The following is a 22723-nucleotide window of genomic DNA, read 5'->3' as shown; positions in this document are numbered from 1 at the left end:
CTATTTTTACCCAAAAATAGAAGTCACCAATTTTTCTAATGTTCACAAGCCAAATTCATTTTGACTCATCCAAATGACCACAACCCAACCACATTCACACAATTACACTCAACCAAAACCAAACCTACCTCATCTACAGAATTCAATTCAATTTCGTCCCCTTCCACTCCTAAATTCCTAATTTCTTATTATTTAATAATCAAACCAATTATTCACACATTCAATATCTAAAATCCATCCAATCTCTTATATCATCACACAATACACAATCCGCTTACCTTCCTTACCTCTTTCTGGCCTCCGGCCCAAGATTCACGGCCTCTGGCCCAAGATTCACGGCCTCTGGCCCGAATTCACAATTTAAATGCATATTCCACAAACCAATATTCACTATCCAATTCATCAAATCCTTAACACACCAGACATACAAATTCACACAATTTTCAACCCAATCATTAATTTACATTACACATCAACTATGCATATTAGTACTAACCATTTACACAATCCAAACTTAATCCTAGGGGCATCTAGCGTAGAAATTCTCATCACACCACACGGTACATAAATGAAACTTAAACCGTACCTCTTGGAGCAAAACCAATTGAGCTTCTTCTTTGAAAGCCTCCACCAATCTTAGCTCTAAGCCTCACCAAAGCTCCATAAGCAAAACCAACCTCCCAATTGTGCGCCAAAATCAACCAGTACTCTAATGTAACCAATTTCACACTTACAATCAACCTAGAGTTCATGAAAATGATAAATCACAAGGGTTGGAGGGTTTCTTACCTTAACCCACTGAAGTTTGTGATGAATATCACCCATGTCTCATACTAGAGAACCCCTAAACAACCAAAATCACAACATTTTCTCAAAACCCAAACTAAATTCGAAATACAAGAGGAAAAACGAAACTGAGAAGAGAAGAGTTTATTACTCACCATAAAACTTAGATAGACTCAAAGAGGAGGAGAAGAGCGACGCGTGGCCACAAACGGCTCGTCAATCGGAGCTCCGTATCTCAAGTTATGGTGGTTTGAAGATTAAAATTGAAGTTGGAACCCTCAGCTCTCACCTCTCTTCCATTTCAGCGTGTTTCTCATGAAAATGGGGAGTTGTGACTGCTGAATGGCCTTAATAAGGCTATATATATGTTGGGTCTTGGGCCCACTTGAGTCTGGTTCACTTGGTTTAGTCCGTTGGCCCAACTTTGGACCAAAACCTTCAAGATTAGAGTTTTAAATCGTATTTTAAATATTTTTATCTTTCCAAATTATAAATTCTTATTTCTTAAAATTATTCATTTCTAATTAATTTTCTCAGCCACAGTATCGGACAAATTGCAGTCGATACTGCCGGTCATATTTTCAGTGCGCATTTTTTTCAGAAAACTATGTTTTCCGACTCAGAAAAATTCACTGAGTCCAAATATTATATTTAAATTATCAATTCCGATTGCTAAATTTTCTAACCATATTCGCTCCTATTTAATTTATTATTTAATTAGTTACGATTTGATCGGGTTTTACAACTCGAATGACTTAGATAAGGTAGAATAGAGCGTGGTCAGGGTGTTTCAGGAGTTCTGACGCCGAGCTACTTATGTGGATACAAAAAGGTATTTAGGGAACCCAAGCTAGCTACAATCTGAGTTAGGTAGTTTTCTCTTCCTTTTATAGATTTTGTTTGTAAAATTGTGTTGATGACTAATGTGCCTTCATTTGGGTGTTGCAGAAAAAATGGCTTCTAAGTCGGCCGCCATAAAAATGCTCATTTCTACTAGGAAGAACATTGTTGCGCGGAACATACAATTAAAAAAAGATGGTGAAACCGCCGATCTATCCTCGCCCTCGATCTCAGACTTGGGCACTTCAGCTTCTCTGACGATTATTTCCAATCCGACCTCTCAATCCACTCCTCCTCCTAGCTCGGCCAAACAAGCAACTCGTCCTCCACCCGTTACTGTCGAACCGAATCCTAAGAGGCATAAGAACTCGGAGTTGGGGAGTATATACGAGCAGGGTTAGATGGCCTTGCTCGGAGCGAAAAGCACATCCTTACTCATAGCTATATTATCAAGGATGTTGTTGCTATCAAAATCCACCTTCAGCCCCTGGCCCGAGGTGGAGTTTGGACGGCTGGCATTTGTATGGCCTTGGCCATGGAGTTGGAGAAGACTCCCCTTAATACCACTAGTAGCTCCTTGGCTGCCTCTTAGGCTGAAGTGGCCTCCTTAAGGGAGTTGATGAGCAGATAATTTATACGCTTTTTGGCATTATTTTTAGGTAGTTTTAGTATGTTTTAATTAGTTTTTAGTATATTTTTATTAGTTTTTAAGCAAAAATCACATTTCTGGAATTTACTATGAGTTTGTGTGTTTTTCTATGATTTTAGGTATTTTCTGGCTGAAATTGAGGGACCTGAGCAAAAATCTGATCAGAGGCTGAAAAAAGACTGCAGATGCTGTTGGATTCTGACCTCCCTGCACTTGAAATGGATTTTATGGAGCTACAGAAACCCAAATGGCGCGCTCTCACTTGAATTGGAAAGTAGACATCCAGGGATTTCCAGCAATAGATAATAGTCCATACTTTGTTCGAGTTTAGACGACGTAAACTGGCATTAAACGCCAGCTCTCTGCCCTATTCTGGCGTTAAATGCCAGAAACAGGTTACAAACCAGAGTTAAACACCAAAAACAGGCTACAACTTGGTGTTTAACTCCAACAGAAGGCTCTACATGTGAAAGCTCAAAGCTCAGTCCAAGCACACACCAAGTGGGCTCCAGAAGTGGATTTCTGCACTTAGACTTATTTCTGTAAACCCTAGTAGCTAGTTTAGTATAAATAGGACTTCTTACTATTGTATTTTTATCTTCGGATCATCCTGGAAGTTACATTTTCATATTTGGGGAGGCTGGCCATTCGGCCATTCCTAGACCTCCAGTTCTTATGTATTTTCAACGGTGGAGTTTCTACACACCATAGATTAAGGTATGGAGCTCTGCTGTACCTCGAGTATTAATGCAAAGTACTACTGTTTTTATATTCAATTCACTCTTATTCTTGTTCTAAGATATTCATTCACACCCAAGAACATGATGAATGTGATGATTATGTGACACTCATCACCATTCTCACTTATGAACGCGTGCCTGACAACCACTTCCGTTCTACATGAAGACAAGCTTGAATGAGTATCTATTGGATCTCTAATCAATGATTCACATCGTCTCTCCTGACAACATAGTATCTGAATCTGAGATTAGAATCTTTGTGGTATAAGCTAGAATCAATTGGCAGCATTCCTGAGATCCAGAACATCTAAACCTTGTCTGTTGTATTCTGAGTAGGATCTGGGAAGGGATGACTGTGACGAGCTTCAAACTCACGAAGGTTGGGTGTAGTGGCAGATGCAAAAGGATCAATGGATCCTATTCCAACACGAGTGAGAACCGACAGATGATTAGCCATGTGGTAGCTGTGCCTGGTATTTTTCATCCGAGATGAGCAATCCGACAGTTGATTAGCCGTATAGAAACCATAGAGGACCATTTTCACTGAGAGGACGGACGGTAGCCATTGACGACGGTGATCCCCCAACATACAGCTTGCAATGGGAAGGAGTATGAATGATTGGATGAAGACAGCAATGGGAAAGCAGAGATTCAGAAGGAACAAGCATCTCCATACACTTATCTGAAATTCCCACCAATGAATTACATAAGTATCTCTATCTTTATTTTATGTTTTATTTATCTTTATATATTCAAAAACCTCCATAACCATTTGAATCCGCCTGACTGAGATTTACAAGATGACCATAGCTTGCTTCAAGCCAACAATCTCCGTGGGATCGACCCTTACTCACGTAAGGTATTACTTGGACGACCCAGTGCACTTGCTGGTCAGTTACATGGAGTTGTGACAAAGTGTGAATCACGTTTAAGAGCACCAAGTCTTTGGCGCCATTGTTGATGATCACCATTCTGTGTACCAAGTTTTTGGCGCCATTGCCGGGGATTGTTCGAGTTTGGACAACTGACAGTTCATCTTGTTACTTAGATTGGGTAATTTTATTTTATGTTTAATCTTTCTTTTATTTTCTTTATTTTTCGAAAAATCTAAAAAAAAAAATTTATTCTGTTCTTCATAATTTTTAAGAATGAATTCTAGAGTTTTTGATGATATATGAAATATGGCTGGCTGTTAAGCCATGTCTAACCTTTTGGACCGAGTTTTTAACTTATCATCACAATATCTTGTTGATTTCTATCAATCTTACTGTTGAATGTAATAATCTGCTAAAAGCTTGGCTGGCCATTGGCCATGTCTAGTGTTTTGGACCGAAGCTTTCACTCAAAGCTTGGCTGGCTAAAAAGCCATGTCTAATTCCTGGACTGGAGCTTTAGACTAAAATTGCATGATTCTTGGGATTCTGATTAAGGACTTTGAATTCATTACTTTCTTTTTCCCAAAATAAATTTCAAAAAAAATACAAAAAAATTATAAAATCATAAAAACAAAAAAAAATCTTGTTTCTTGTTTGAGTCTAGAGTCAAATTTTAAGTTTGGTGTCAATTGCATATTTTTTATTTTCCTTAAATTTTCGAAAAATTCATGCATGGTGTTCTTCATGATCTTCAAGTTGTTCTTGGTAAGTCTCCTTGTTTGATCTTTAAATTTTCTTGTTGTGTCTTTTCTTGTTTTTCATATGCATTTTTGAATTCATAGCGTCTAAACATTAAAAATTTTTAAGTTTGGTATCTTGCATGTCTTTCTTTTCCAAAAAAATTTTCAAAAATAAGTTCTTGATGTTCATCATGATCTTCAAAGTGTTCTTGGTGTTCATCTTGACATTCAAAGTGTTCTTGTATGTTTTCTTCGTTTTGATCCAGAATTTTTATGTCTTGAATCATTTTGTTGTTTTTCTCTTTCCTCATTAAAATTCAAAAATAAAAAATATCTTTTCCTTATTCCACTCATAATTTTCAAAATTATGCATTGAATTAGTCAAAGATTTTCAAAATCATATCTTTTTTTGTCAAATCAAAATTTAAATTTAAAAAATTGATCTTTTCCAATTCTTTTTCAAAAAAATCAAATCTTTTTCATTTTTCTTCTCAATATTTTTTGAAAATCTTAAAAATTAATTTTTTAAAATTTTTTTCTTAATTTTATCTTATATTTTCGAAATTAATACTAACATTTAATGTTTTTATTCAAAAATTTCAAGTTTGTGACTTCCCTATCAAGAAAGATTCAAACTTTAAATTTTAGAATAATATCTTTTAATTTCTTGTTAGTCAACTCATCAACTTTAATTTTAAAAATCAAATCTTTTTAATTTATCTTTCAAATCTTTTTCAAAATAAAGTTCAATCATATCTCTTCAATCATATCTTCTTCAATTAAATCTTTTTCAATCATATCTTTTTCAAAATTTTAAATTCAAAATATTTTTCTAACGTCTTATCTTTTCAAAATTTTCAAATCTTTTTAATTTCCTTTTCAATCTTTTTCAAAATGAATTTCAAATCATATCTTTTTCAAAATTTTAATTTTAAAATCTTTATCTAACTTCATATCTTTTCAAAATTGATTTTCAAATCTTTTTCAATTAGTTCCTTGTTTATTTTATTTTAAGATTTCTTATCTTTTTTTAAACCTCCTAACCACTTTTTCACTTTAATTTTCGAAAATCACCTCCCTCTTTTTCAAAATTCTTTTTAATTAACTAATTGTTTTAAATTCTAGTTTTATTTTATTTCTTTTCCTAAATTTCGAATTCTAACTCATAATTAAATAAAAACAAAAATATTTTTCTTTTCTTTTAATTAATATTCGAATTTCCTCCTCCTCTCTCTCTCTCTCACCTCTTTCTATTTTATTTTATTTATTTACTAACACTTCTCTTCTCAAAAATTTGAACCCCCCTCTCTGTGTTTGAATTCTTCTTCTTCTTTCTTCATTCTTATTCTTTTCCTCGGATACATCAATGAATCTCTATACTGTGGCATAGAGGATTCCATATTTTCTGTTCCCTTCTTTTTCATATAAGCAGGAGCAAGGACAAGAACATTCTTGTTGAAGCTGACCCTAAAACTGAAAGGACTCTGAAGAAGAAGCTAAGAGAAGCTAAAACACAACACTTCAGAGAAAATTTTGCAAAAATTCTCGAAAAAGAAGAGGAGATGGCAGCCGAAAATAATAATAACAATAACAATGTAAGGAAGATGCTTGGTAACTTTACTGCACCAACTTCCAACTTCTATGGAAGAAGCATCTCAATTCCTGCCATTGGAGCAAACAATTTTGAGCTCAAGCCTCAATTAGTTTCTCTAATGCAACAGAACTGCAAGTTTCATGGACTTCCATCAGAAGATCCTTATCAGTTTTTAACTGAGTTCTCGCAGATCTGTGACACTGTTAAGACCAATGGGGTTGATCCTGAGGTCTACAGACTTATGCTTTTCCCATTTGCTGTAAGAAACAAAGCTAGGACTTGGTTGGACTCTCAACCTAAAGATAGCCTGAACTCTTGGGACAAGCTAGTCACGGCTTTCTTAGCCAAGTTCTTTCCTCCTCAAAAGCTGAGCAAGCTTAGAGTGGATGTTCAAACCTTCAGGCAAAAAGAAGGTGTGTCCCTCTATGAAGCTTGGGAAAGATACAAGCAACTGACCAAAAAGTGTCCTTCTGACATGCTTTCAGAATGGATCATCCTGGATATATTCTATGATGGTCTGTCTGAACTATCTAAAATGTCATTGGACCACTCTGTAGGTGGATCTATTCACCTAAAGAAAATGCCTGCAGAAGCTCAGGAACTCATTAAAATGGTTGCAAATAACCAATTCATGTACACCTCTGAGAGGAATCCTATGAATAATGGGACGCCTCAGAAGAAGAGAGTTCTTGAAATTGATGCTCTGAATGCCATATTGGCTCAGAACAAGTTATTGACTCAGCAAGTCAATATGATTTCTCAGAGTTTGAATGGATTGCAAGCTGTATCCAACAGTACTAAAGAAGTATCTTCTGAAGAAGAAGCTTATGATCCTGAGAACCCTACAATGGCAGAGGTAAATTACATGGGTGAAGCCTTTGGCAACACCTATAATCCTTCATGGAAGGATCAACAGAAACCCCAACAAGGTTTCAATAATAATAGTGGTGGAAGAAACAGGTATGGCAATAGCAAACCTTTTCCATCATCTTCTCAGCAACAGACAGAGAATTCTGAGCAGAGCCAGTCTAGCTTAGCAAACATATCTCTGATCTATCTAAGGCCACTCTCAGTTTCATGAATGAAACAAGGTCCTCCATCAGAAACTTAGAGGCACAAGAGGGTCAGTTGAGTAAGAAAGTCACTGAAACTCCTCCTAGTACTCTCCCAAGCAATACAGAAGAGAATCCAAAAAGAGAGTGCAAGGCCATAACTGTGGCCAACATGGCCGAACCTGGAGAGAGTGAGGAGGTCATGAATCCCAGTGAGGAAGGCCTCATGGGACGTCCTCTGAACAAAAAGGAGTTCCCTAATGAGGAATCAAAGGAATTTGAGGCTCATACAAAGACCATAGAGATTCCATTCAACTTCCTTCTGCCATTCATGAGCTCTGATGAATATTCTTCCTCTAAAGAGGATGAAGATATTACTGAAGAGTAAGTTGCTAAGTACCTTGGAGCAATCATGAAGTTGACAGCCAAATTATTAAGTAAAGAGACTTGGGGGGATGAACCTCCCTTGCTCACCAATGAACTGAATGCATTGGTTAGGCAGAAATTACCTCAAAAGAAATAGGATCCTGGTAAATTCTTAATACCCTGTACCATAGGCACCATAACCTTTGAGAAGGCTCTGTGTGACCTGGGATTAGGCATAAACCTTATGCCACTCTCTGTAATGGAGAAACTGGGGATATTTGAGGTACAAGCTATAAGAATCTCATTAGAGATGGCAGACAACTCAATAAAACAGGCTTATAGACTGGTAGAGGACGTGCTAGTGAAGGTTGAAGGCCTTTACATCCTTGCTGACTTCATAATCTTAGACACTGGGAAGGATGAGGATGAATCCATCATCCTTGGAAGACCCTTCTTAGCCACAGCAAGAGCTGTGATTGATGTTGACAGAGGAGAGTTGGTCCTTCAGTTGAATGAGGACTACCTTGTATTTAAGACTCAAGGTTCTCCTTCTGTAACATAGAGAGAGGCATGAAAAACTTCTCTCAATACAGAGTCAAACAAAGCCCCCACATTCAAACTCTAAGTTTGGTGTTGGGAGGCCCCTACCATGCTCTGAACATCTGTGAGGCTCCATGAGAGCTCACTGTCAAGCTATTGACATTAAAGAAGCGCTTATTGGGAGGCAACTCAATTTTATTTATCTATGTTATTTTATATTTTCTTTAGGTTGATGACCATGTGAAGTCACAAAAACAACTGAAAAAAATCAAGGCAAAATCAAAAACAGCATTAAAAACAGCACACCCTGGAAGATAAGCTTACTGGCGTTTAAACGCCAGTAAGAGTAGCAGAATGGGCGTTTAACGCTAGAAAGAAGCATCAGACTGGCGTTTAATGCCAGAAAGAAGCAACAAGCTGGCGTTAAACGCCAGAAACAGGCAACAAGCTGGCGTTAAACACCAGAAACAGGCAGCAGTCTGGCGTTTAAACACCAGTATTGCACTCTAAGGACGTTTTGCACACCTAAATAGTGCAGGGATGAGAAATCGTTGACACCTCAGGATCTGTGGATCCTACAAGATCCCCACCTATCTCAACTCACTCTCTCTCCTCTTCACACCATTCCATAACATTCTTCCCCCTCCATCTCCTCCATTTCTTCTTCTTCTCCTCCTCTCTTTTTTCTTTTGCATGAGGACAAGCAAACCTTTTAAGTTTGGTGTGGAAAAAGTGTTGCTTTTTGTTTTTCTATAACTATTTATGGCACCTAAGGCTGGAGAAACCTCTAGAAAGAGGAAATGGAAGGCAGTTGCTTCCACCTCCGAGTCATGAAAGATGGAAAGGTTCATCTCAAAGGTTCATAACTCAGTGGTAGAGCATTTGACTGCAGATCAAAGAGCCATGAGGGAAGAGCAACAAAGGCAAGGAAGAGACATTGAGGAGCTCAAGCACTCCATATGATCTTCAAGAGGAAGAACTAGCTGCCATCACTAAGGTGGACCCGTTCTTTAATTTTCTTGTTCTTATTTTTCTGTTTTTCAATTTTCATGCTTAATGTTCTGTCTATGTTTGTGTCTTTATTACATGATCATTAATGTCTAGTGTCTATGCCTTAAAGCTATGAATAATTCCATGAATCCTTCATCTTTCTTAAATAAATTGTTTTAATTGCAAAATAAAAAGAAGTACTTGAATTTCAAAATTTATCCTTAAAATTAATTCAATTATTTTGATCCGGTGGCAATACTTTTTGTTTTCTGAATGAATGCTTGAACAGTGCATATTTTTTACAGTGAAGTTTATGAATGTTAAAAATTGTTGGCTCTTGAAAGAATGATGAAAAAGGAGAAATGTTATTGATAATCTGAAAAATCATGAAATTGATTCTTGAAGCAAGAAAAAGCAATGAAAAACAAAGCTTGCGAAAAAAAAGTGGTGAAAAGAAATAAAAAGAAAAAGAAAAAGCAAGCAGAAAAAGCCAATAGCCCTTTAAACAAAAAGGCAAGGGTAGAAAGGATCCAAGGCTTTGGGCATCAATGGATAGGAGGGCCCACAGGAATAAAATCCTGGCCTAAGCAGCTAAATCAAGCTGTCCCTAACCATGTGCTTGTGGCATGCAGGTCCAAGTGAAAAGCTTGAGACTGAGTGGTTAAAGTCGTGATCCAAAGCAAAAAGAGTGTTCTTAAGAGCTCTGGACACCTCTAACTGGGGACTTTAGCAAAGCTGAGTCACAATCTAAAAAGGTTCACCCAGTCATGTGTCTGTGGTATTTATATATCCGGTGGTAATACTGGAAAACAAAGTGCTTAGGGCCACGTCCAAGACTCATAAAGTAGCTGTGTTCAAGAATCAACATACTAAACTAGGAGAGTCAATAATACTATATGAATTCTGAGCTCCTATAGATGCTAATCATTCTAAACTTCAAAGGAAAAAGTGAGATGCCAAAACTGTTCAGAAGCAAAAAGCTACTAGTCGCGCTCATTTAATTGGAACTAAGTTTCATTGATATTTTGGAATTTATAGTATATTCTCTTCTTTTTATCCTATTTGATTTTCAGTTGCTTGGGGATAAGCAACAATTTAAGTTTGGTGTTGTGATGAGCAGATAATTTATACGCTTTTTGGCATTGTTTTTAGGTAGTTTTAGTATGTTTTAATTAGTTTTTAGTATATTTTTATTAGTTTTTAAGCAAAAATCATATTTCTGGACTTTACTATGAGTTTTTGTGTTTTTCTATGATTTTAGGTATTTTCTGGCTGAAATTGAGGGACCTGAGCAAAAATCTGATCAGAGGCTGAAAAAGGACTGCAGATGCTGTTGGATTCTGACCTTCCTGCACTCAAAATGGATTTTCTGGAGCTACAAAAACCCAAATAATGCGCTCTTAAATGCATTGGAAAGTAGACATCTAGGGCATTCCAGTAATAGATAATAGTCCATACTTTGTTTGAGTTTAGACGACGTAAACTGGCATCAAACGGCAGCTCTCTGCCCTATTCTAGCGTTAAACACCAAAAATAGGTTACAAACCAGAGTTAAATGCCAGAAACAGGCTACAACTTGGCATTTAACTCCAAGAGAAGCTTCTACATGTGAAAGCTCAAAGCTCAGTCCAAGCACACACCAAGTGGGCCCTGGAAGTGGATTTCTGCACTTAGACTTATTTCTGTAAACCCTAGTAGCTAGTTTAGTATAAATAGGATTTCTTACTATTGTATTTTTATCTTCGGATCATCCTGGAAGTTACATTTTCATATTTGGGGAGGCTGGCCATTCGGCCATGCCTGGACCTCCAGTTCTTATGTATTTTCAACGGTAGAGTTTCTACACACCATAGATTAAGGTGTGGAGCTCTGCTGTACCTCGAGTATTAATGCAAAGTACTACTACTTTTTTATTCAATTCACTCTTATTCTTATTCTAAGATATTCATTCGCACCCAAGAACATGATGAATGTGATGATTATGTGACACTCATCACCATTCTCACTTATGAACGCGTGCCTGACAACCACTTCCGTTCTACATGAAGACAAGTTTGAATGAGTATCTCTTGGATCTCTAATCAATGATTCAAATTGTCTCTCTTGACAACAGAGCATCTGAATCTGAGATTAGAATCTTTGTGGTATAAGCTAGAATCAATTGGCAGCATTCCTGAGATCCGGAACGTCTAAACCTTGTCTGTGGTATTCTGAGTAGGATCTGGGAAGGGATGACTGTGACGAGCTTTAAACTCACGAAGGTTGGGTATAGTGACAGATGCAAAAGGATCAATGGATCCTATTCTAACACGAGTGAGAACCGACAGATGATTAGCCATGTGGTAGCTGTGCCTGGTATTTTTCATCCGAGACGAGCAATACGACAATTGATTAGCCGTACAGAAACCATAGAGGACCATTTTCACTGAGAGGACGGACGGTAGCCATTGACAACGGTGATCCCTCAACATACAGCTTGCCATAGAAAGGAGTATGAATGATTGGATGAAGACAGTAGGAAAGCAGAAATTCAGAAGGAACAAGCATCTCCATACGCTTATCTGAAATTCCCACCAATGAATTACATAAGTATCTCTATCTTTATTTTATGTTTTATTTATCTTTATATATTCGAAAACCTCCATAACCATTTGAATTTGCATGACTGAGATTTACAAGATGACCATAGCTTGTTTCAAGCCGACAATCTCTGTGGGATCGACCCTTACTCACATAAGGTAATACTTGGACGACCCAGTGCACTTGCTGATCAGTTACATGGAGTTGTGACAAAGTGTGAATCACGTTTAAGAGCACCAAGTCTTTGGCACCATTGTTGATGATCACAATTTCGTGTACCAGGAGTCCAAGAAGGAGTTGGAGGAATAAAGGGACCCTTTACTCTCCAACCTCGGTAAAGCTCGGGCCAAGGTTAAACAAGCAGAGGCTGCTTTGGCCATTTCAGAGGGTTTGAAGAAAAAGGCCGAAGAGAGGTCGAGTTCTTCCTTTTTTGATTGGATATTGATCACTTCATCATAGAATCTAACTCTTGGAGATTCTTCAGCGATCTCTATAGGAATCATGGCTTCTATACCATAAGCAAGTCGGAAAGATGACTCCCTTATTGTTGAATGAGGAGTTGTCCGATATGCCTACAAAACTTGAGGAAGCTCGTCTACCCATGCTTCCTTTGTGTCTTGTAGTCAGCGCTTCAACCCAGCCAATATTACTTTGTTTGCTACTTCAGCTTGTCCATTGGCTTGAGAGTGTTCTACTAATGTGAATTGGTGCTTGATCTTAAGCCTAGCCACCAAGTTCCAAAAGGTTGACTCGGTGAATTGAGTTCTATTGTCTATGGTGATGGAGTGGGGGACTCCAAACCTTGTGACAATATTCTTATAAAGAAATTTCTGACTTCGTTGGGCTGTGATGGTTGCTAATAGTTCCATCTCGATCCACTTAGTAAAATAGTCAATCCCTACTATGAGGTATTTTACTTGTCTTGGAGCTTGAGAAAATGGTTCGAGGAGGTCAAGGTCCCACTTTACGAATGGCCAAGGTGAGGTAATGCTGATGAGCTCCTCGAGAGGTGCAACATGGAAGTTGGCATGCTTTTGACAAGGCGGACATTTTTTGACGAACTCGACTGCTTCACTTTGCAAGGTTGGCCAAAAAAAGTAAGCTCGGATCGTCTTTTTGGCTAGTGATCGTGCTCCTAAGTGGTTCCCTCATGTGCCATTATGTACTTCCTCTTAGACCTCTTTGGTGTTTGAGGTCAGGACGCACTTTAATAGACACATAGATATCCCTCTTTTGTAGAGAATGTTGTGGACCATGGTGTAATTTTATGCTTCTTTTATGAGTCTTCATGCCTCCTTTTCATCTTCAGGAACAATAATATCAATAGTTAGGGATATTTGTCCTATTTCATAGTTCATTATAGGTTTATGTGTCTATATTTAAATTAGTTAGGGGTTTAACTATCTTCTAAAAAGTTTTTAAAAATTTAATTGTCCTATTTTACTACAGCATATTGTTGACATGGAAGGGGGCGTTTTGTCCTTTGGAATGGTTTCTTGACACGTTATCAGCTAACGTGACACGTAGGTAAAATCTGTAGTTCTGGATGGAGACATTAACGGAGGGAGTAGAATGTCTAACAAAGTTAATCATTAAGGGGCTACAATGTCATTTTCAATCAATAAAGGGCGGAATGAGAGTTAGCGAAATAGTTAGGGATCGAAGTGGGATTGTACTAAAAATAAAATACTGAATGTTGATGTTAACATTAATTGAGATTAGTTGGAGCTCGAAATTCATCATAATTTAATTTGTGAAACCAAATATGACTCTTGATCGAAAAAATAATATTAAAAATTTACACTTAATTAATTATATCAAGTGATCACGAGAAAATTCATATGATAAAATGTTTCATTTTATTTTATTTTTTTAGCAAGGCAATTTAGTTGCAAAAGCTTCAACATTTCCTTCAGAAATTAAGGCTGCAATTGATTATATTCATAGCATAGGTTTAAAGTTGAAAATCTATTCTGATACTTGAGTATATATCTCACATTAAACACAATATTAATATATTAGTATTAAAAATTTACTATTTTTAATTTTTTAATTAGAATAATTTTCTTTGTATAGAGAGATCAGACATGCAGTAAAACTATGCCTGGATCAGGGACATGAAGTCTAAGATGCAAAAACATTTGCTTCTTGGGTAATACATTCATTTGAAAGTCATTTTACACTTTTAGATAAAAAATTTTATTTTGATTTATGTATATATAATTAACTTATGTTTTCAATGTTATTTTAGAGAGTTGACTACTTGAAGTATGATAATTGTAACAACAATAATATAAGCCCAAAAAGAGAGGTATTAATTAATGTGATATATATATATATATATATATATATATATATATATATAATCAATGAATTTATACATTTTATTTATAAATCAGGTACCCAACAATGAGTAAAGTTTTATTAAACTATGAAAGATCAATCTTCTTCTCTATGTGTTGCAATTTTCTTTCCAAACACAAGGCATTGGAAGATCCATCAAATTGCCCCCAGGTGTTAGAAATAGTTGGAGAACAATGATTTGTGAGGATTTTTTTTATCTTTTTTTAATGAATTTACATGTAAAATTGTTAAATTAAATCAAGATTTATGTATTTTAAGCTACCATAAATGTTACTTTGAGTTGTTTTGCAATATGATTTAATACAGGTGGCATTCAGGCGAATTTGGTAAAGTGCAAAGAGAATTCGTGGATGCTGTTAACTCTGACCTCCTCATTCTCTAACGAGCATAACTTGAGCTACAGAAGTCTCATTGATGCAGTTCTAGCGGCATTGGAAAGTCAACTTCTAGAATTTTTTAATGTTATATAATAGTCTATACTTTTTCTCTGCCATGGTGGCGGCAAACGCCAGAAACCTCACGTTTGGCGCCAGAGACCTCGTACAACATGAAAAGCTTACTGCCATGCTAGCTCCAAATGCCAGAACCTGAAGTTTGGCACCAGGAGCCTGGGAACGTGTGCATAATTGCTGCTTACATGGTGCCAAATGCCACCAATCTCAAGTTTGGTGCCAATATGCTGAAAAAGAAGGTTTCCAGCGTGATCTTCACCGAATCTTTTGATTTAATTTAGTTTTTAAAATTAGTTTTGAATTAAGAAAAGATATTTTTAGGTTTTAGAAATAGTATTTTATTTTTATTAGGATTAGATATAAAAGGAGAAGAGATCTTGGCCTGGGATTTCTTCTTCTCCCCTTCTGCATTTTTCAGAATTACACACTTTTCTCTGCTAGGATTTACTTTCTCCATGAGTAACTAAACCTCCTCTATTATGGTTAGGAGCTCTGTTTATTCTATGAATTGATACTATTGTTATTCTACTTTTAATCAATGCACTGTTCTATATTCAAGAATTACTTTCATTCTTCATCCTAGGAATCAGAATATATTAGAAGATAACTCTTTTTCTTTTACTTGAATTCTTGTTGAATCTTGAAAAAGCTAACTCACTTGAATAACAGCTTAAAAGTAAATTCTCGCAGTTCTCTAGTTATCTGAATTTAACGTGATACGTGATATATATTTATCTTATCTTTGGGTAATTAAGGTTTGTGTGGCTAATAAACTAGAATTGGACTTAAACCTTTAATCAAAATTAAGTGAACAAGGAATTGGCGATTGATTAGGTCAGAGAAGATTAAAACACTAAGGAATTAGGATTTAATCAATTAGGATTTGTCATGAATTGAATCGTGCATAATTAAAGTAGTTAGTAAGAATTGTTAATCCGAAAAAATAAACACCTCTAAAACCTTAACTGTTTTTCACACATTTTTCACATCCAAGTTATTATTTGCTTTCTTAATCTCTGAATTACTGTTTAATGCTAATTGCACTCAAAATACTCAAAATCTAATATACTTGTCACTTCAGTTGTGGTTTTGAAATACCACACCAAATAACTGGAGACATCAAAGATAATTGGGACAGGCTAGGTGACTATCAATAATAATGTGGTTTATGAGAAATTTAATTCCCTTGTTGGAATTTGATTTTCAACATTGTGCAGCATGACTGGTGCGCGAAATTGTGAACAATACTTTTCACAACTCTCATAATCCCCGGTCATGAACCCCAAAAACTTGGTGTTCAATACCATGGCATTACACAACTTCGCACAACTAACCAGCAAGTGCACTGGGTCGTCCAAGTAATAAACCTTACGCGAGTAAGGGTCGATCCCACGGAGATTGTTAGTATTGAAGCAAGCTATGGTCATCTTGTAAATCTTAGTCAGGCAAACTCAAATGGTAATGGTGATGAACGAAAATAACAAAAAGGTAAAGATAGAGATACTTATGTAATTCATTGGTAGGAACTTCAGATAAGCGCATGAAGATGCCTTCCCTTCCGTCTCTCTGCTTTCCTACTGTCTTCATCCAATCCTTCTTATTCCTTTCCATGGCAAGCTTGTGTAGGGTTTCACCGTTGTCAATGGCTACCTCCCATCCTCTCAGTGAAAACGATTGCATATGCTCTGTCACAGCACGCGGAATTCAGCTGTCGGTTCTCGGTCAGGCCGGAATAGAATCCATCGATTCTTTTGCGTCTGTCACTAACGCCCTGCCTGCAAGGAGTTTGAAGCACGTCACAGTCATTCAATCATTGAATCCTACTCAGAATACCACAGACAAGGTTAGACCTTCCGGATTCTCTTGAATGCCGCCATCAGTTCTTGCCTATACCACGAAGACTCTGATCTCACGGAATGGTTGGCTCGTTTGTCAGAAGAGCACTCGGTTGTCAGGCGATCAACCATGCATCGTGCAATCAGGAATCCAAGAGATATTCACCCAATCGAAGGTAGAACGGAGGTGGTTGTCAATCACACGTTCATAGGTGAGAATGATGATGAGTGTCACGGATCATCACATTCATCAAGTTGAAGAACAAGTGATATCTTAGAACAAGAACAAGCAGAATTGAATGGAAGAACAATAGTAATTGCATTAATACTCGAGGTACAGCAGAGCTCCACACCTTAATCTGTGGTGTGTAGAAGCTCCACCGTTGAAAATACATAAGAACAAAAGTGATCATTGGTTTCGGCCCCAGAGAGGGAGCCAGAAGAACCAAGATGATCTCAGATCCAAAGATACCAAGATGAAAATACAATAGTAAAAGGTCCTACTTATAGAAAACTAGTAGCCTAAGGTTTACAGAAATGAGTAAATGACATAAAAATCCACTTCCGGGCCCACTTGGTGTGTGCTTGGGCTGAGAAATGAAGCATTTTTCGTGCAGAGACTCTTCTTGGAGTTAAACGCCAGCTTTTATGCCAGTTTGGGCGTTTAACTCCCATTTGGGTGCTAGTTCCAGCGTTTAACGCTGGGATTTCTGAGGGTGACTTTGAACGCCGATTTGGGCCATCAAATCTTGGGCAAAGTATGGACTATCATATATTGCTGGAAAGCCCAGGATGTCTACTTTCCAACGCCGTTGAGAGCGAGCCAATTGGGCTTCTGTAGCTCCAGCAAATCCACTTCGAGTGCAGGGAGGTCAGAATCCAACAGCATCTGCAGTCCTTTTCAGTCTCTGAATCAGATTTTTGCTCAGGTCCCTCAATTTCAGCCAGAAAATACCTGAAATCACAGAAAAACACACAAACTCATAGTAAAGTCCAGAAAAGTGAATTTTAACTAAAAACTAATAAAAATATACTAAAAACTAACTAGATCATACTAAAAACATACTAAAAACAATGCCAAAAAGCGTACAAATTATCCGCTCATCACAACACCAAACTTAAATTGTTGCTTGTCCTCAAGCAACTGAAAATCAAATAAGATAAAAAGAAGAGAATATGTAATGAATTCCAAAAACATCTATGAAGATCAGTATTAATTAGATGAGCGGGGCTTTTAGCTTTTTGCCTCTGAATAGTTTTGGCATCTCACTCTATCCTTTGAAATTCAGAATGATTGGCTTCTTTAGGAACTCAGAATCCAGATAGTGTTATTGATTCTCCTAGTAGAGTATGATGATTCTTGAACATAGCTACTTATTGAGTCTTGGCTGTGGCCCAAAGCACTCTGTCTTCCAGTATTACCACAGGATACATACATGCCACAGACACATAATTGGGTGAACCTTTTCAGATTGTGACTCAGCTTTGCTAAAGTCCCCAATTAGAGGTGTCCAGGGTTCTTAAGCACACTCTTATTGCCTTGGATCACAACTTTATTTCTCTTTTTCTTTTTCGTTTTCTTTTCTTTTTCTCTCTTTTTTTTTCGAATTTTTTTTTGAATAGAAATGCTTTTTCTTGCTTCAAGAATCATTTTGATGATTTTTCAGATCCTCAGTAACATGTCTCCTTTTTCATCATTCTTTCAAGAGCCAACATTCATGAACCACAAATTCAAGATACATATGCACTGTTTAATCATACATTCAGAAAACAAAAATATTGCCACCACATCAAAATAATTGAACTGTTATAAAATTCAAAATTCATGCAATTCTTTCTTTTATCAATTAAGCACATTTTTATTTAAGAAAGGTGATGGATTCATAGGACATTCATAACTTTAAGGCATAGACACTAAGACACTAATGATCACAAGACACAAACATGGATAAACATAAGCATAAAATTCGAAAAACAGAAGAACAAAGAACAAGGAAATCAAAGAACGGGTCCACCTTAGTGATGGCGGCTCTTTCTTCCTCTTGAAGATCCTATGGAGTGCTTGAGCTCCTCAATGTCTCTTCCTTGTCTTTGTTGCTCCTCCCTCATGATTCTTTGATCTTCTCTAATCTCATGAAGGATGATGGAGTGTTCTTGATGCTCCACCCTTAGTTGTCCCATGTTGGAACTCAACTCTCCTAGGGAGGTGTTTAATTGCTCCCAATAGTTTTGTGGAGGAAAGTGCATCCCTTGAGGAATCTCAGGGATCTCATGATGAGTGGGATCTCTTGTGTGCTCCATCCTTTTCTTAGTGATGGGTTTGTCCTCCTCAATGGGGGTGTCTCCCTCTATGTCAACTCCAACTGAATAACAGAGGTGACAAATGAGATGAGGAAAGGCTAACCTTGCCAAGGTAGAGGATTTGTCCGCCCCCTTATAGAGTTCTTGGGCTATAACCTCATGAACCTCTATTTCTTCTCCAATCATGATGCTATGGATCATGATAGCCCGGTCTATGGTAACTTCGGACCGGTTGCTAGTGGGAATGATTGAGCGTTGTATAAACTCTAACCATCCTCTAGCCACGGGCTTGAGGTCATGCCTTCTTAATTGAACCGGCTTTCCTCTTGAATCTCTCTTCCATTGGGCACCCTCTTCACATATGACTGTGAGGACTTGGTCCAACCTTTGATCAAAGTTGACCTTTCTAGTGTAAGGATGTTCATCTCCTTGCATCATAGGCAAGTTGAATGCCACCCTTACACTCTCCGGACTAAAATCCAAGTATTTCCCCCGAACCATAGTAAGATAATTCTTTGGATTCGGGTTCACACTTTGGTCATGGTTCTTGGTGATCCATGCATTGGCATAGAACTCTTGAACCATCAAGATTCCAATTTGTTGAATGGGGTTGGTAAGAACTTCCCAACCTCTTCTTCGGATCTCATGTCGGATCTCCGGATATTCACCCTTTTTGAGTGAAAAAGGGACCTCGGGGATCACCTTCTTCAAGGCCACGACTTCATAGAAATGGTCTTGATGCACCCTTGAGATGAATCTCTCCATCTCCCATGACTCGGAGGTGGAAGCTTTTGCCTTCCCTTTCCTCTTTCTAGAGGTTTCTCCGGCCTTGGATGCCATAAATGGTTATGGAAAAACAAAAAGCAATGCTTTTACCACACCAAACTTAAAATGTTTGCTCGTCCTCGAGCAAAAGAAGAAAGAAGAGAGTAGAAGAAGAAGAAATGAGGAGAAAGGGAATGGCTTTTGTTTTCGGCCAAGAAGGGGAAGAAGTGGTGTTTAGGTTGTGTGAAAATGAAGGAGTGAAGATGGGTTTATATAGGAGAGGGGGAAGGGTAGGTTCGGCCATTTGAGGGTGGGTTTGGGTGGGAAAGTGGTTTGAATTTGAATGGTGGGGTAGGTGGGGTTTTATGAAGGATGGATGTGAGTGGGGAAGAGAAAGATGGGTTTTGATAGGTGAGGGGTTTTTGGGGAAGAGGTGTTGAGGTGATTGGTGAAGAAGAGAGAGAGTGGTAGGGTAGGTGGGGATCCTGTGGGGTCCACAGATCCTGAGGTGTCAAGGAAAAGTCATCCCTGCACCAAATGGCATTCAAAATCACGTTTTGAGCCAATTCTGGCGTTAAACGCCGGGCTGGTGCCCATTTCTGGCGTTTAACGCCAGGTTCTTGCCCTTCTCTGGCGTTTAACGCCAGTCTGGTGCCCCTTTCTGGCGTTAAACGCCCAGAATGGTGCCAGACTGGGCGTTAAACGCCCAACAGCTAACTTCACTGGCGTTTAAACGCCAGTGGGTGCGTCCTCCAGGGTGTGCTGTTTTTCTTCCTGTTTTTCATTCTGTTTTTGCTTTTTTTCATTGATTTTGTGACTTCTTATGATCATCAACCTACAAAAGACATAAAATAACAAAAGAAAATATTTAATTATAAAACATTGGGTTGCCTCCCAACAAGCGCTTCTTTATTGTCATTAGCTTGACAGAGGACTCTCATGGAGCCTCACAGATTCTCAGAGCCATGTTGGAACCTCCCAACACCAAACTTAGAGTTTGAATGTGGGGGTTCAACACCAAACTTAGAGTTTGGTTGTGGCCTCTCAACACCAAACTTAGAGTTTGACTGTGGGGGCTCTGTTTGGCTCTGTTTTGAGGGAAGCTCTTCATGCTTCCTCTCCATGGTGATAGAGGGATATCCTTGAGCCTCAAACACCAAGGATTCTTCATTCACTTGAATGATCAACTCTCCTCTATCAACATCAATCACAGCCTTTGCAGTGGCTAGGAAGGGTCTGCCAAGGATGATGGACTCATCCATGCACTTCCCAGTCTCTAGGACTATGAAATCAGTAGGGATGTAATGGTCTTCAACTTTAACCAGAACATCCTCTACAAGTCCATGGGCTTGTTTTCTTGAATTGTCTGCCATCTCTAGTGAGATTTTTGCAGCTTGCACCTCAGAGATCCCTAACTTCTCCATTACAGAGAGGGGCATGAGGTTTACACTTGACCCTAAGTCACACAAGGCCTTCTTGAAGGTCATGGTGCCTATGGTACAAGGTATTGAAAACTTCCCAGGATCCTGTCTCTTTTGAGGCAGTTTCTGCCTGGACAAGTCATCCAGTTCTTTGGTGAGCAAAGGGGGTTCATCCTCCCAAGTCTCATTCCCAAATAACTTGTCATTTAGCTTCATGATTGCTCCAAGATACTTAGCAACTTGCTCTTCAGTGACATACTCATCCTCTTCAGAGGAAGAATACTCATCAGAGCTCATGAATGGCAGAAGTAAGTCCAATGGAATCTCTATGGTCTCATTTTGAGCCTCAGATTCCCATGGTTCCTCATTGGGGAACTCATTGGAGGCCAGTGGACGCCCAGTGAGGCCTTCCTCAGTGGCGTTCACTGCCTCTTCCTGCTCCCAAAATTCGGCCATGTTGATGGCCTTGCACTCTCCTTTTGGATTTTCCTCTGTATTGCTTGGAAGAGTACTAGGAGGGAGTTCAGTAATTTTCTTGCTCAGCTGACCCACTTGTCCCTCCAAATTTCTAATGGAGGACCTTGTTTCAGTCATGAAACTTTGAGTGGTTTTGATCAGATCAGAGACCATGGTTGCTAAGTCAGAGTTATTCTGCTTAGAACTCTCTGTCTGTTGCTGAGAAGATGATGGAAAAGGCTTGCTATTGCTAAACCTGTTTCTTCCACCATTATTATTGTTGAAACCTTGTTGGGGTCTCTGTTGATCCTTCCATGAAAAATTTGGATGATTTCTCCATGAAGGATTATAGGTGTCTCCATAGGGTTCTCCCATGTAATTCACCTCTTCCATTGAAGGGTTCTCAGGATCATAAGCTTCTTCCTCAGATGAAGCTTCCTTAGTACTGCTTGGTGCATTTTGCATTCCAGACAGACTTTGAGAAATCATATTGACTTGTTGAGTCAATATTTTGTTCTGAGCCAATATGGCATTCAGAGTGTCAATCTCAAGAACTCCTTTCTTCTGACTAGTCCCATTGTTCATAGGATTTCTTTCAGAAGTGTACATGAATTGGTTATTTGCAACCATTTCAATCAGTTCTTGAGCTTCAGTAGGTGTCTTCTTCAGATGAAGAGATCCTCCTGAAGAGCTATCCAAAGACATCTTGGACAGTTCAGAGAGACCATCATAGAAAATACCTATGATGCTCCATTCAGAAAGCATATCAGTGGGACACTTTCTGATCAATTGTTTGTATCTTTCCCAAGCTTCATAGAAGGATTCTCCTTCCTTCTGTCTGAAGGTTTGGACTTCCACTCTAAGCTTACTCAATTTTTGAGGTGGAAAGAACTTTGCCAAGAAGGCATTGACTAGCTTTTCCCAAGAGTCCAGGCTTTCTTTAGGTTGAGAGTCCAACCATGTTCTAGCTCTGTCTCTTACATCAAAAGGGAATAGCATTAGTCTGTAGACCTCAGGGTCAACCCCATTAGTCTTGACAGTGTCACAGATTTGCAAGAATTCAGCTAAAAACTGATGAGGATCTTCCAATGGAAGTCCATGGAACTTGCAATTCTGTTGCATTAGAGAAACTAATTGAGGCTTAAGCTCAAAGTTGTTTGCTCCAATGGCAGGGATAGAGATGCTTCTCCCATAGAAGTTGGGAGTAGGTGCAGTAAAGTCACCCAGCACCTTCCTTGCATTGTTGGCATTGTTGTTGTTTTCGGCTGCCATGTGTTCTTCTTCTTTGAAGAATTCGGTTAGGTGCTCTAAAGAGAGTTGTGCTTTGGCTTCTCTGAGCTTTCTCTTCAAGGTCCTTTCAGGTTCAGGATCAGCCTC

The 22723-nt window shown here is 38.2% G+C and overlaps 1 protein-coding gene and 1 non-coding gene across 2 annotated transcripts in view; both read left to right on the top strand.

Moving 5' to 3' along the window:
* The first annotated feature begins 12768 nt into the window (after window positions 1-12768).
* LOC130981119 (alpha-galactosidase-like) overlaps window positions 12769-22723 on the top strand; it is a 74479-nt gene continuing 64524 nt past the window's right edge. The window contains exons 1-4 of the mRNA XM_057904742.1: window positions 12769-12849; window positions 14004-14063; window positions 14423-14442; window positions 15650-15704. Coding sequence (XP_057760725.1) covers window positions 12769-12849; window positions 14004-14063; window positions 14423-14442; window positions 15650-15704 — 216 coding nt within the window. The remainder of the gene's footprint in view (window positions 12850-14003; window positions 14064-14422; window positions 14443-15649; window positions 15705-22723) is intronic.
* Window positions 22106-22213, top strand: LOC130983756 (small nucleolar RNA R71). The gene has a single exon (XR_009087734.1). It is a non-coding gene; the product is annotated as a small nucleolar RNA R71 (small nucleolar RNA).

The sequence above is a fragment of the Arachis stenosperma genome, chromosome 5 (assembly GCF_014773155.1).
Source record: "Arachis stenosperma cultivar V10309 chromosome 5, arast.V10309.gnm1.PFL2, whole genome shotgun sequence".
Lineage (NCBI taxonomy): Eukaryota > Viridiplantae > Streptophyta > Magnoliopsida > Fabales > Fabaceae > Arachis > Arachis stenosperma.
Note: the sequence above shows the minus strand (reverse complement) of the source record. Positions and strands in the feature narration are given on the sequence as shown.